The sequence below is a fragment of the Podarcis raffonei genome, chromosome 4 (genome assembly GCF_027172205.1).
Source record: "Podarcis raffonei isolate rPodRaf1 chromosome 4, rPodRaf1.pri, whole genome shotgun sequence".
Taxonomy (NCBI): Eukaryota; Metazoa; Chordata; class Lepidosauria; order Squamata; family Lacertidae; genus Podarcis; species Podarcis raffonei.
This window is the reverse complement of record NC_070605.1, coordinates 11,564,847-11,577,653: the sequence shown is the minus strand read 5'-3', so window position 1 is coordinate 11,577,653 and position 12,807 is coordinate 11,564,847. Positions and strand designations below refer to the sequence as shown.

The 12,807-nt window shown below is 49.4% G+C and overlaps 1 protein-coding gene across 4 annotated transcripts in view; it reads right to left on the bottom strand.

The window, feature by feature from the left end:
* USP35 (ubiquitin specific peptidase 35) overlaps nucleotides 1-12,807 on the bottom strand; it is a 42,892-nt gene that overhangs the window by 8,654 nt on the left and 21,431 nt on the right. For all 4 annotated transcript variants that reach the window (XM_053385135.1, XM_053385137.1, XM_053385136.1 and 1 more), the window contains 7 exons: nucleotides 12,040-12,739; nucleotides 9,407-9,542; nucleotides 6,783-6,912; nucleotides 4,881-4,982; nucleotides 3,482-3,640; nucleotides 3,056-3,249; nucleotides 974-1,067 (listed from right to left, as the gene is read on the bottom strand). In XM_053385135.1, the coding sequence (XP_053241110.1) occupies nucleotides 974-1,067; nucleotides 3,056-3,249; nucleotides 3,482-3,640; nucleotides 4,881-4,982; nucleotides 6,783-6,912; nucleotides 9,407-9,542; nucleotides 12,040-12,721 (1,497 nt within the window). In that variant the 5' untranslated portion in view covers nucleotides 12,722-12,739. The remainder of the gene's footprint in view (nucleotides 1-973; nucleotides 1,068-3,055; nucleotides 3,250-3,481; nucleotides 3,641-4,880; nucleotides 4,983-6,782; nucleotides 6,913-9,406; nucleotides 9,543-12,039; nucleotides 12,740-12,807) is intronic.

Genomic DNA, 12,807 nt, shown 5'->3' with positions numbered 1-12,807 from the left:
GTTCTGGCATTGTGAGGGGTCAGCATGGTGCAGTGGTTGTGAGTGTTGGACTAGGACCTGCAAGAGCTGGGTTCGAATCCCCACTCCACCACAAAGCTCACTGAATGGCCATGAACCAGTCACTCTGTGTGCTTAATCCATTTCACAGAGTTGCTGTGAGGATAAAAGAGACAAGAGCACATATTGCACCCTTTGGAGGAAACGTGAGATAAAAACAGGATATGAACCAAAGCAAGCAAGAAGCCTCAAGTCCATCAGTCCCCTTATTGCGGACACGGCAGCTGCCTCATTCCATTCCTGGTTTGAGGCAAAGTATATAATTTGAGGGACGCGGGTGGCGCTGTGGGTTAAACCACAGAGCCTAGGACTTGCCGATCAGAAGGTCAGCGGTTCAAATCCCTGCGATGGGGTGAGCTCCCGTTGCTCGGTCCCTGCTCCTGCCAACCTAGCAGTTCGAAAGCACGTCAAAGTGCAAGTAGATAAATAGGTACCGCTCCGGTGGGAAGGTAAACAGCGTTTCTGTGCGCTGCTCTGGTTTGCCAGAAGCGGCTTAGTCATGCTGGCCACATGACCCGGAAGCTGTACGCCGGCTCCCTCAGCCAATAAAGAGAGATGAGCGCCGCAACCCCAGAGTCAGCCACGACTGGACCTAATGGTCAGGGGTCCCCTTTACCTTTACCTATATAATTTGAGGCTCATCCTCCAGACCTCTAAACTTCAACCTGAACTGGAAACTGAACAGCCCCTTTGAGCCAAGAAGCAGCGGGTTCAAATCTTACCATGGGTGCTTGAGCAAGCCACCATATCTGAGGCTCAACTCCCTTCCTCCTCGCCCCATCTGGGATGCGGAGGTTAACAAAACTGACCAAGGTACCTTGCAGGGCTGTTGCAGGCATAATGCAACAGAAGAGCTTTGAACGTTCCAAAGGGAAGCATAACAAAAATGCAGGAATTGGGAGATGCACTGACTTACCTGGCTGTGCTCTAGAAAGGCAAACAGCCACCGCAGCTTCGCCATCAAGGGCTGGGAAGTGTTTTCGGCTAAGCTCAACACTGAACGCCTGAAGCTTGAAAAGGAAGTTTTGAAAGACGTTTAGACACAGTGAATATACTGAGGTGGTATAGAAAACAGAAACAAAAGAGCGTCGTAATGAGAAGCCTGAGCTCCCCGATCAACAGTGGCAACCCCACAACCAAACAACAACACAAAACTTTACATACAATCATGAGAAACCAGGGTTTCTCCAGACAAATGCTTTTGTGTGTGTGTATTCTGCAACACATCACCGGACACATTCACACTACAGATGTGAAGTGCTATGAGACCAGTTTAAGCAGTCATGGCTTCCCCCAAGGAATCCTGGGAGCTGTAGTTCATTAAAGGGGGCTTGTACTTTTTAGAAGACACCTATTCACCACACAGAGCTACAGTTTTGTTATGTACTGAGTTGAATAGGATCCAAAATGCAGCAGTCTGATTGGTCCTAGAACAATAGGATTCAGAATGCAGCTGTCTGATTGGTCCACAGGAGCCACCCAATCCAGCTCCAGGTGGAAGTGAATCCACAACCAGATTGGCCTACAGGAGAATCCCGGAATTAGCCAATCACGTGGGGCCCATTGTGTAAATAATGTATATAAAGCAGACATTCTGGGGGAACTTCCATTCCTCCTCACCACTATGAGCTGAATAAAGAGCAGGAAATCCACTCTTGATTCCATTTCAAGTTTCTAGAGTAGTGTAACAACCAACCCCTCTTCTTGGGGAACTCTTAACCCAGATTGGGCTGGAGTAGACTTCACCCCCAGAGGTGCACTCCATCGTCTTTCGAGACAGACAAATGCCAGCAACTATTATTTTAACCAATTCCTTTCCCTTATTATACTTCCTTCAAAGTCCCTCTTCCCCACCCGAAATTCCCACAAGTGTATTTAATTTGTTCACCAATGCAATCAACAGGTGATTACGACTTCTATTTGCTTCTGTTCAGGTTGAACTGCTTCTCTCGCTTTGAAGCCTTCAGCAGCAAACATTCAACTATTTGTTTATTTGTTTATTGCATCTATATCCTAAACGGCCTCGGTCCAGTATACCTGAAGGAGCGTCTCCACCCCCATCGTTCTGCCCGGACACTGAGGTCCAGCTCCGTGGGCCTTCTGGCGGTTCCCTCGCTGCGAGAAGCCAAGTTACAGGGAACCAGGCAGAGGGCCTTCTCGGTGGTGGCACCCGCCCTGTGGAACGCCCTCCCACCAGATGTCAAAGAGAAGAACAACTACCAGACTTTTAAAAGACATCTGAAGGCAGCCCTGTTCAGGGAAGCTTTTAATGTTTAATAGGTTATTGTATTTTAATATTCTGTTGGAAGCCACCCAGAGTGGCTGGGGAAACCCAGCCAGATGGGCGGGGTATAAATAAATTATTATTATTATTTTCTCACAGGCCCATATAAGTTCAGCACAAACAGTTGGGCCTGGTGAGCATTTAAGGTCCCCAACCCTAATCTGCGGGTTGCCATCCGATTGGATTTTATTCTGATCCTGATCTGATTTGAGGATGTATTTTAATTGATTGTCTGATTTTATGTTAATGTATTATACATTTGATGTTAGCCGCTCTGAGCCCGGCTTCAGCTGGGGAGGGCGGGATATAAATAGAATTTATTCTTATTCTTATTCTTATTCTTATCCTACATTTCCCCCTCCACCCAGCTCAAGGGAGCACACACAGTTCTCTCCCCCTGCTCACTGAATACCCTGTGCAGTAGGTTAGGCTGAGAGGCTGCGAGTGGCCCGAGTGAACATCACTTATGACTGAGCGGGGATTTGAACCCAGATCCTAATCAGATACTCGACCACTGCACCACACTGGCTCACGGTAATTTGTTGCTGAAGGCTTTAAAATGTGAGAAGCAACGAAGCCAGAACAGAAAATGGGCTGCTAACATGTGGCACTTTTAATAGCCCCAAATCAGAACTTCCAAACCTATCATTAAATACCAAACCAGGTAAGGCTGGAGGGGAAAGCAGAGGCAAAAGGGGTAGGAAGAACACCTACTCAGAGGCCATGAAGAGTGCTTGGATGATGCTGTTCATATAGCAGGTGTTCCCCAGGTTGATTAACCCTATTTTCCCCGTTTCAGATTTGGAAGCCAGTCGAGGATAAAAGCTGGCCAGTTCGTTCTTCTGGGAAGTCCAGGCGTTCTGCCCGAGCAGATATTTGATTCGGTCCTCATTTGGAATCGGGAGAGTCTCACGAGGAATAAGGCAAGGGGGGAAAGTCAGGGTTAAGTCTGCAGTGTTCACAGCTCCTTTGGTTTAAAAGTAAAAAAAGCAGGATTGTCTCATGCTATAATTCTAGCCCCCAACGCCAATTCTAAGAAGCGTCTCATTTCAGCTGCATGAAGCTGAAAGCTTTTTTCCTCCTCCCCCAAAGGTTTCTTCCATGCATACAGAACCCACCCACCCCCAAAAGAGGAATTACTTTTATCGCCTCCACGACAGGTTCGTAGAGATCTGGGAATCCTGAGAATCGGAAAAACATGCAGTGGATTAGCTCAGCCAGTTGTTCCAGGCAACTTGCCGCAGAGTTGGAGTTTTCCTTGTGGAGGGCAGCTACCACTCTAGGGATGTGTGGGAGAAGCTTTGAGAGAGAGAAAAAGGAGAGGTACAGTCAGCCTAAACCAGCAAAATCCAACCACAGGGCTGAGCTACACGTGTAATAATAATAATAATAATAATAATAATAATAATAATAATAATAATAATAAATTATTTATATCCCACCCTCCCCAGCCGAAGCCAGGCTCTGGGCGGCTAACAACAATAAAATAATACAACATTCTAAAATCATTTCATTATAAAATTAATTCAAATCAAATTGATGGCAACCATTGGGCTAGAGTTCTGTGAAGATTGCCAAAGGAGTCAGGCTGTGCCCTGGCCAAAGGCTTGGTGGAACAGCTCTGTCTTGCAGGCCCTGCGGAAAGATGTCAAGTCCCGCAGGGCCCTGGTCTCTTGTGACAGAGCGTTCCACCAGATCGGGGCCACGGCCGAAAAAGCCCTGGCTCTAGTTGAGGCCAGCCTAACCTCTCTGTGGCCTGGGACCTTCAAGATGTTTTTGTTTGAAGACCGTAAGGTCCTCTGTGGGACATACCAGGAGAGGCAGTTACCAGATAGGTAAAGGTAAAGGGATCCCTGACCATTAGGTCCAGTCGTGGCCAACTCTGGGGTTGCGGTGCTCATCTCGCTTTTCTGGCCGAGGGAGCTGGCGTACGGCCTCCGGGTCATGTGCCAGCATGACTAAGCCACTTCTGGCGAACCAGAGCAGCGCATGGAAAGGCCGTTTACCTTCCCGCCGGAGCAGTACCTATTTATCTGCTTGCACTTTGACGTGCTTTCAAACTGCTAGGTTGGCAGGAGCAGGGACTGAGCAACAGCAGCTCACCAGATACTTAAGGGTTAAAATGTCACTCGGTTTTCCTGTCACTCATCCCACAACTGGCCAATGGTCAAGGACTCAGTGGAAGAAGACCCCACCTCTTCATTCCAAAAGAAACACCTGCCCCACATTAAACTTTGCATGTGCGTAAGCCAAAGTTTGCCTCCCACTCAGTCCAGAACCTACAAATGCATATCTCAGTTTATCAGAACTTTGGCTCTCTCTAGCATCAGATCTCTGCTTCTGTGTCAGGGATGGGGAACCTGTGGCTCTCCAGATCTTGTGGCTCTCCAGCTCCCAACAGCCCCAGCAAGCTTGGCTAACGATCTGGGATGATGCAAAAGTCCAGCAACATCTGGAGTTCCAGGACATTCCTGTTCTACCTGGTTCTTAACTGAACGCCTGTACGTTTGAACATGAGCGATGACACGCTTTGCCTTACCAAGTGAAATGCCTCGTGGGAGTGCTGGAAGCTCAACAGCATGTAACGCAGGATAGAGAGTTCTCCCTCTCGCAGAATAGGGTACAGCAACTTGGAAAACACCTGTTGGAAGAGAGGAAGGGCTCATTATTAACATGGCAGGTGAGCAGGATCCCACAACCCAACGGCTCTTGAGTTACACTAAAGTACAGTGGTAAGGTACCCCTGCCTGTACGGGCCAGTCTTGACAGACTCTAGGGTTGTGCGCCCATCTCACTCTATAGGCCGGGGGCCAGCGCTGTCCGGAGACACTTCCGGGTCACGTGGCCAGCATGACGAAGCTGCATCTAGCGAGCCAGCGCAGCACACGGAACGCCGTTTACCTTCCCGCTAGTAAGCGGTCCCTATTTATCTACTTGCACCCGGGAGTGCTTTCGAACTGCTAGGTTGGCAGGCGCTGGGACCGAACAACGGGAGCGCACCCCGCCGCGGGGATTCGAACCGCCGACCTTTCGATCGGCAAGCCCTAGGCGCTGAGGCTTTTACCCACAGCGCCACCCGCGTCCCTAAAAAACGGTACAGTGGTACCTCGGATTAAGTACTTAATTCGTTCCGGAGGTCCGTTCTTAACCTGAAGCACCACTTTAGCTAATGGGGCCTCCTGCTGCCGCCGCGCAGTTTCTGTTCTCATCCTGAAGCAAAGTTCTTAACCTGAGGTACTATTTCTGGGTTAGCGGAGTCTGTAACCTGAAGCGTATGTAACCCGAGGTACTACTGTAAAGTACCCCTGACAGTTAAGTCCAGCCACAGACGACTCTGGGGTTGCGGCGCTCATCTCACTTTACAGGCCAAGGGAGCTGGCGTTTGTTCACAGACAGTTTTTCCAGGTCATGTGGCCAGCATGACTAAGCCGCTGCTGGTGCAACGGAACACCGAAACCAGAGCAGCGCACGGAAACGCCGTTTACCTTCCTGCTGGAGCGGTACCTATTGCACTTTGACGTGCTTTCGAACTGCTAGGTTGGCAGGAGCTGGGGCAGAGCAACGGGAGCTCACCCCGTCGCGGGGATTCGAACCGCCGACCTTCTGATCGGCAAGCCCAAGAGGCTCAGCAGTTTAGACCACAGTGCCACCCGCGTCTCCCTGAGTTACACTAGTGGCCAAATTTTGGAAACATTTTGGGGAAAGTGTATCTCTGGGGTTTGATGGCTCAGAACACCACTTTTTTTGGAGTAATGCCATAAAATTATATATCAATGGAAAGATAATTCAATGAAGAATGCAATGCCACAAAGTCTGTTCAATTATCTGTATTCTATCAAAAGTTATAGCCAAATAACCAGAAAAAGGGAGCACAACTTGCTTAGGTTGATATGCATTCATTTGAATGTAGCCAATGAGCATGCATGTTTAGAGAGCCAATTAGATGTTATGAGCCATCAAACCTCAAAAATACACTTTTCCCAAAAGGTTTCCACAATTTTGGCCATTAGCGTATATTGTTGTTGTTGTTGTTGACATCCTTCTGTCTTGAGAGACAATGGGGTCAAACCTCTGCGAAGAATGTTGGACTTTGGTTTAAATCAGCAAGTAACATCCCTGTCAGCCCCAGTCAACATGTGCCATGGGTTTTGTGTGGGGACCCACAACTGTTGATTATTTCCAAATGTTTCCCCTCTGACATAAGCCATTTAAGCCTTTATAAGTTAAAAAAACAGCCCCTTGAATTATTTCTGGAATAGCACGGCAGCGCTGATGTCAGAGGGCTGAACAATGACTCAAACACACACACACACGTGCCAGAAATTGAGTTATGTTTCTATAATTCCCAAATGGGCTCCCTGAGGGCAGAGAAAACTTCCCTGCCAGTGCTAAATACACATTAGTCCCTTGAATGCAGGCTTACGCGAAGAAGCAAACTGACCCTCTCAATTTTGGACAGCGTGATTTCAATCAAGATGCTGAACTTCTTCACCGCAGCCAAACCCTTCAGCAACGCTATGATCCATTTGTCGATGTTCTTCCCCAGAGGCCAAGACACCCATTCAATCATCCTGCAAAGATAAAGAAGGAAGCAGGTACCGCAAGATAGGATACGCAGAATAACTTTGCAAGGTGCAAGCCCGGTCCAGACGAACCTTATTTCTAAATGCCAAGTTCAGGAAATGCAATCCTATTTGTTCCTACTCAGAATTTAAGTCCCGTTGCTCTCAATGTGGCTTCCTCTAAGGCAGAGTCTCCCAAACTTGGGTCTCCGGCTGTTTTTGGACTACAACTCCCATCACCTGCAGCTAGCAGGACCAGTGGTCAGGGGTGATGGGATTTGTAGTCCAAAAACAGCCGGAGACCCAAATTTGGGAAAACCTGCTCTAGGGTAATTGCATAAAGCAGTGGTTCCTAATTAGTGGAGACCCCCTGGGGATCCGCAGAGCACACCCAGAGGGTCCACAGCACCATCCTACCAGAGACTCATTTTTCTTGTTAATTGCACAGTGAAAGCCACAATAATAACTTTTAAACTGAACTTCTAACTGCTTTCAAGGACTAACAAGTTTAGAGGACTCTCCCGCTGTTGTGTAGGCAGGGTTTTCAGTGAATCTTGCCTTATGAGTTTGGGATTCATGTCTCATCTTGGAAGTCCAACAGGGGATATAGCTAAGCCAATTGCCACTAGGATTAGCACAACAGCTCACCCTCTGGTGGTTTAGTTTAGTGCTAGGGCTGGGTGATACTTTCATCAGCAGAGAGGTAGGGGGATAGCTTAGTTAGTAGAGCACAAGACTCTTAATCTCAGGTGTTATGTACTGAGTTTAATAGGATCCAAAATGCAGCAGTCTGATTGGTCCACAGGAGCCACCCAATCCAGCTCCAGGTGGAAGTGAACCCGCAACCTGATTGGCCTACGGGTGAATCCCGGAATTAGCCAATCACGTGGGATCCATTGTGTAAATAATATATATAAAGCAGACATCCTGGGGGAACTTCCATTCCTCCTCACCACTATGAGCTGAATAAAGAGCATGAAATCCACTCTCGACTCAAGAGTATATTTCATCAGGATTGTGGTTTTGAGTCCCACGTTAGGTAAAATCAGTGCTTTTTTTTTTTTAAGTGTTATGGGGCACTCTCCTTTTGACTCAAGAAAACCACCATTTTATAGTTCTGGCTGGGGCTGATAAGAGCTATAGTTAAAGACACGCATACAACACCACATACAGGCTACTCCTGCCCTAGAAGAAGAACAGCCCTCTCCAACGTGGTGGGATCTTACTGAACTACAACTCCCAACATCTCTGGCTATAGGTCAAAAGGGTTGGGGGGCTATCCCTCTGTGCCTTCCGGCCACTGCCTCCTGTATCTGTCCGGCTGCTAGGAAACAACCATTTGCCAGGAACTGGTCGCTTGCTGCGTTGACGTCATTTGGACGGCTGCCCAGAGTCTGCGCAGTCTACGCAGGAGGAGGCGAGTGCCTGGAAAGGAGTCCCAGACGCAAGGACGATCTGGCAGGCGCTATCTGGGCTGCCGGCTGGCTCTCAAAGCCTCCTCCAAACCACCCGCCCAGCCCTCGCGTGAGCCTAATTGCATTTTGTGGGCTCTGCTTCATGTCTCTCCCAATTCTGCCCCAGCGCGGGGGCTGTTTTAAAAAGGGAAAGGGAGGCCATTGATCTTCCAAGGGCTAATTATAGATGCCAGATGCCTTTTAGTCGTAGCATCGCTAGCAAGCATCTGCCATTAGCTGCCCAGGGAAAGAAGAAGGAGAAAGAACAATAATTGAACCAAGTTGAGAGGTTGTGCATGTTCTCTGCAGCACTTTTAGCTTTGCAGGACACAGCAAAACAAAGAATCGTGTGTTCCCAGAAAAGAACCAGGATGAAGAGGAAGACTCCTGTCCTGAGAAAACCAAGAGCATTATGAGTAGTGATGGGTGCATCTACCGTATTTTTCGCTCTATAAGACGCACCAGACCATAAGACGCACCTAGTTTTTGGAGGAGGAAAACAAGAAAAAATATATTCTGAATCTCAGAAGCCAGAACAGCAAGAGGCATCGCTGCGCAGCGAAAACAACGATCCCTCTTGCTGTTCTGGCTTCTGGGATAGCTGCGCAGCCTGCATTCACTCCGTAAGACGCACACACATTTCCCCTTACTTTTTAGGAGGGAAAAGGTGCGTCTTATAGAGCGAAAAATACGGTATTTCCCAAATCCGTGCCATTTTTGCATGTGTTCAGCCACAAACCCATCCCATCCGGTTCTCACAATCTATTGTTTTTAAAAGAAATCTGCAGGGGAATTTGCATAAAAATACATATTTATAAACGCTTTAGTGACTTCTGTCTGTTGGGACGGGTGGGGTGGAAGGCAGGCTGGCCTAAGCACAAAAACACACACAGAATTCTACAAGGGGTAACCACTGGCCTGATCCTTGCAGGTCCCTCTTCTGTTCCTTTGCACGCGCCACAAAAAAAGTATTATTAGTACCATTTGTGAAAGCAACCCACCCTGCAAGTCCTCTCTGGGGAACACTTCTCTTCCTGGGCGTTCCTTACCTGCCAATTGCCATCATCATCTGTACATCCGTTATGCTGTCGTCGTTGGTGAGGTTTCTAAGGATGCCATCCATGAGTTCTAGGGGAACGTACTGGACCACGCTGGCTAAGGCAATCGATGGTGGGTCCTGCTCATCTACAAGACCGTCGAAGGCAGAGGCAGTCCAAAAAACAAGTGGCATCAAGAATTAAGACAGTGTACTTCGCAGGGACGCGGGTGGCGCTGTGGGTAAAACCTCAGCGCCTAGGACTTGCCGATCGCATGGTTGACGGTTCGAATCCCCGCGGCGGGGTGAGCTCCCGTCATTCGGTCCCAGCTCCTGCCCACCTAGCAGTTCGAAAGCACCCTTAAGTGCAAGTAGATAAATAGGTACCGCTTTATAGCGGGAAGGTAAACGGTGTTCCGTGTGCTGCTCTGGTGCCGGTTCGCCGGAGCACCTTTGTCACGCTGGCCACGTGACCCGGAAGTGTCTGCGGACAGCGCTGGCTCCTGGCCTCTAGAGTGAGATGAGCGCACAACCCTAGAGTCTGTCAAGACTTGCCCGTACGGGCAGGGGTACCTTTACCTTTACCTTACTTCGCAGGTAAAGGGACCCCTGACCATTAGGTCCAGTCGCGGACGACTCTGGGGTTGTGGCGCCGTGTGTTTCTACCTATCCAGAGACTTCCAGGAAACTAACAAACCAAACAAACACACACACACACACACACACACACACCAGAAAAGGGAAACAGAGGCCAGGGCAAACCTAAATGAGCATACCAGTCTGGATAGCTGGCCTTGGTGAAGATTTGACGTTTTCAACCCCAAAACGTTTTTGATTTGAGTTTCTACTGAAATGAGGCCACATTTTAATGTTGTGTTTTAATCTTGTTTTTAAGTTGTATTTTAACCAATTGCTTTTACACCTGGTGTTAGCCGCCCTGAGCCCAGTCTTGGCTGGGGAGGGCGGGGTATAAATAAAATTGATTATTTATTATTATTATTATTATATCTGAAACGTGTATGGCTCCGCTAGTTATACTGAGAGACAATGGAGTGTGCCTCCGGGGGATGAAGTCAAACTGGGACACAAGCCTGGGCAGTGTGTGTGGAGGTCCTGGGCTGCTCAGGGGACAAGACCCCCCTCTCAGCCTTGCTGATGGGGTCCAAAGGAAACCAGAGCAATGCGCTTGGCACCAGCTTGGCTGCAGGAATTCCCGGAAGGAGGCGTACAAGGTGCCATCCAACCATCATAAGAGACTCCACTTGTGTAGGGTTTATTCCAGGCATAGGCAAACTCAGCCCTCCAGATGTTTTGGGACTACAACTCCCATCATCCCTAGCTAACAGGACCAGTGGTCAGGGATGATGGGAGTTGTAGTCCCAAAACATCTGGAAGGCCGAGTTTGCCTATGCCTGGTTTATTCCTTAGCCAAATATATCCCACAAGGCAGCCGGGGTTTAGGATTGGCGTTTTCCTTCTCCTAGGTGGGCTACCTTCCCAGGTAGACAAGCCCCATCTGCCCCTCACTTCCCTCTGCAGTACCTGCAGAAATCGCCGCCTTGACCATTGGACCCACTGGTCCTGTCCACTCAATCTGCCGGAGCCTTTCTTCCCCTGATAGTTAAGTCCAGTTGCAGATGGCTCTGGGGTTGCGGTGCTCATCTCGCTTTACTGGCTAAGGGAGCTGACGTTTGTCCACAGACAGCTTTTGGGTCATGTGGCCAGCACATGACTAAGTTGCTTCTGGCGAAACCAGAGCAGCGCACAGAAATGCTGTTTAGCCACTTCCGCCCTGCAGAGGAGGTGGGGTTGTGGGCTTCACGGACCCCACCCCGCGCAATTGGGGGAATCCCCGGCCGTGTCACCCCTTGCCAGCCAATCAGCTGGCTCTGGGAGCGTGGCCTGCCCTATTTAAGGCAGGTGCGGTCCTGAGGATCACCCTCTTTTGCCGCCTACCAGCTGTTCTTGAAGGGCAGTCCGATAAAGGATTCTGGGGGGCGTGGCCCTGTCCGAAGCTTGTGGAGGTGAGGACCTAAGGCACGCCCCTGAGCGGCGACCCTAGGGGAGTTCCTAGTTGATGTGCATCAGCAGGACTCCCCCTACTGGTGGTTAACCCTTCCCGGACTTCAAGCGGACGGGCTGAAGCCGGATATAGTTGGTTAGGACCAATGCCTAAGCCAATACTGCTCATCACCATTAACCAATAAAGTTGTGGCCTTATTTAGCCCATTAACCTTAATAATTGTGTCATGTGTCTTTATTTCCACTGGGGGGGCAGGAACTTGCCACACAAACCTTCCCGCCAGAGCGGTACCTATTTATCTACTTGCACCTGGCGTCCTTTCGAACTGCTAGGTTGGCAGGAGCTGGGACAGAGCAACGGGAGCTCACCCCTTCATGGGGATTCGAACCGCCGACCTTCCGATCGGCAAGCCCTAGGCTCAGTGGTTTAGACCACAGCGCCACCTGCGTCCCTGCAACAGAGGTACTATCCCTCCCCAAACACCCCCATCATAATCTATAATCTAATAATAATAATAATAAAATCAAAACTCTCCGAAATAATGAACGCACACATCACCACAAACCATGATTGTCACTAGCACTGATGCTACAAAACATGTTCCACCCGTGCAGCCCCCTCACCTGTCGATGAGATGATAGTGAAGAGCTCTTTTAGGGATGGGAGAATGGAAGACACCTGAGTCTTCCAGATCTTCTGCAGCAAGACGCTGACTTTGATCACCTGGTCCAGGAAGTCCACAATGGCCTCCTCCCTTCCGGAGGCAGGGCGGAACTGCCCGATGCACCTTACAAGCTGCTGGCAAAAGAGGGCTTGGCGCTTGCCCATGGGAATACATTGCGGGTACTGGGTTAAGAGCTTGCTGATTCGGACGCACTGCTTCAGGCCCGGCCTCTCGCAGACTTTCCGGAGAACCTCCGTCCTGAGCAGGCTGAAGATGTCGTTGGCCGAGGGTCCGTCCGAGACAAAGGGCAGCCCCAGGTGGATATAATCTAGCACATAAACGCTCCTCTTCCCCAGAGGCCCATAACCCTCTTGCAAGAGGCTCAGGAGGAAACGGGCATTGAAGAACTCTTCAAAGGCTTCCCGGTGGTAATGGCCGTAGGCTTCCAGGACCTCTTTGCCGACGGACCTCTTGAACTTGGTGTCGCCCACCAGGAATAGCTTGGTTGAAAGCTCCAGCATCAGCCAGCACTGCTCGCTGTCCATCGACTGCTTCGAAGCCTCGATGACTCGCCGCACCAGCCCTTGTTTCATGTGGTCAGGGTAGGAGGACATCAGAATGGCTTCAAGAATCTTGTCCATGCTGGCGCACCTCGTGTGCTGAAAGAGAATCAAATAACGACAAGTTTAGTTTACGAGTTTGTTTCTCCCTAGGACGGAAATAAAAT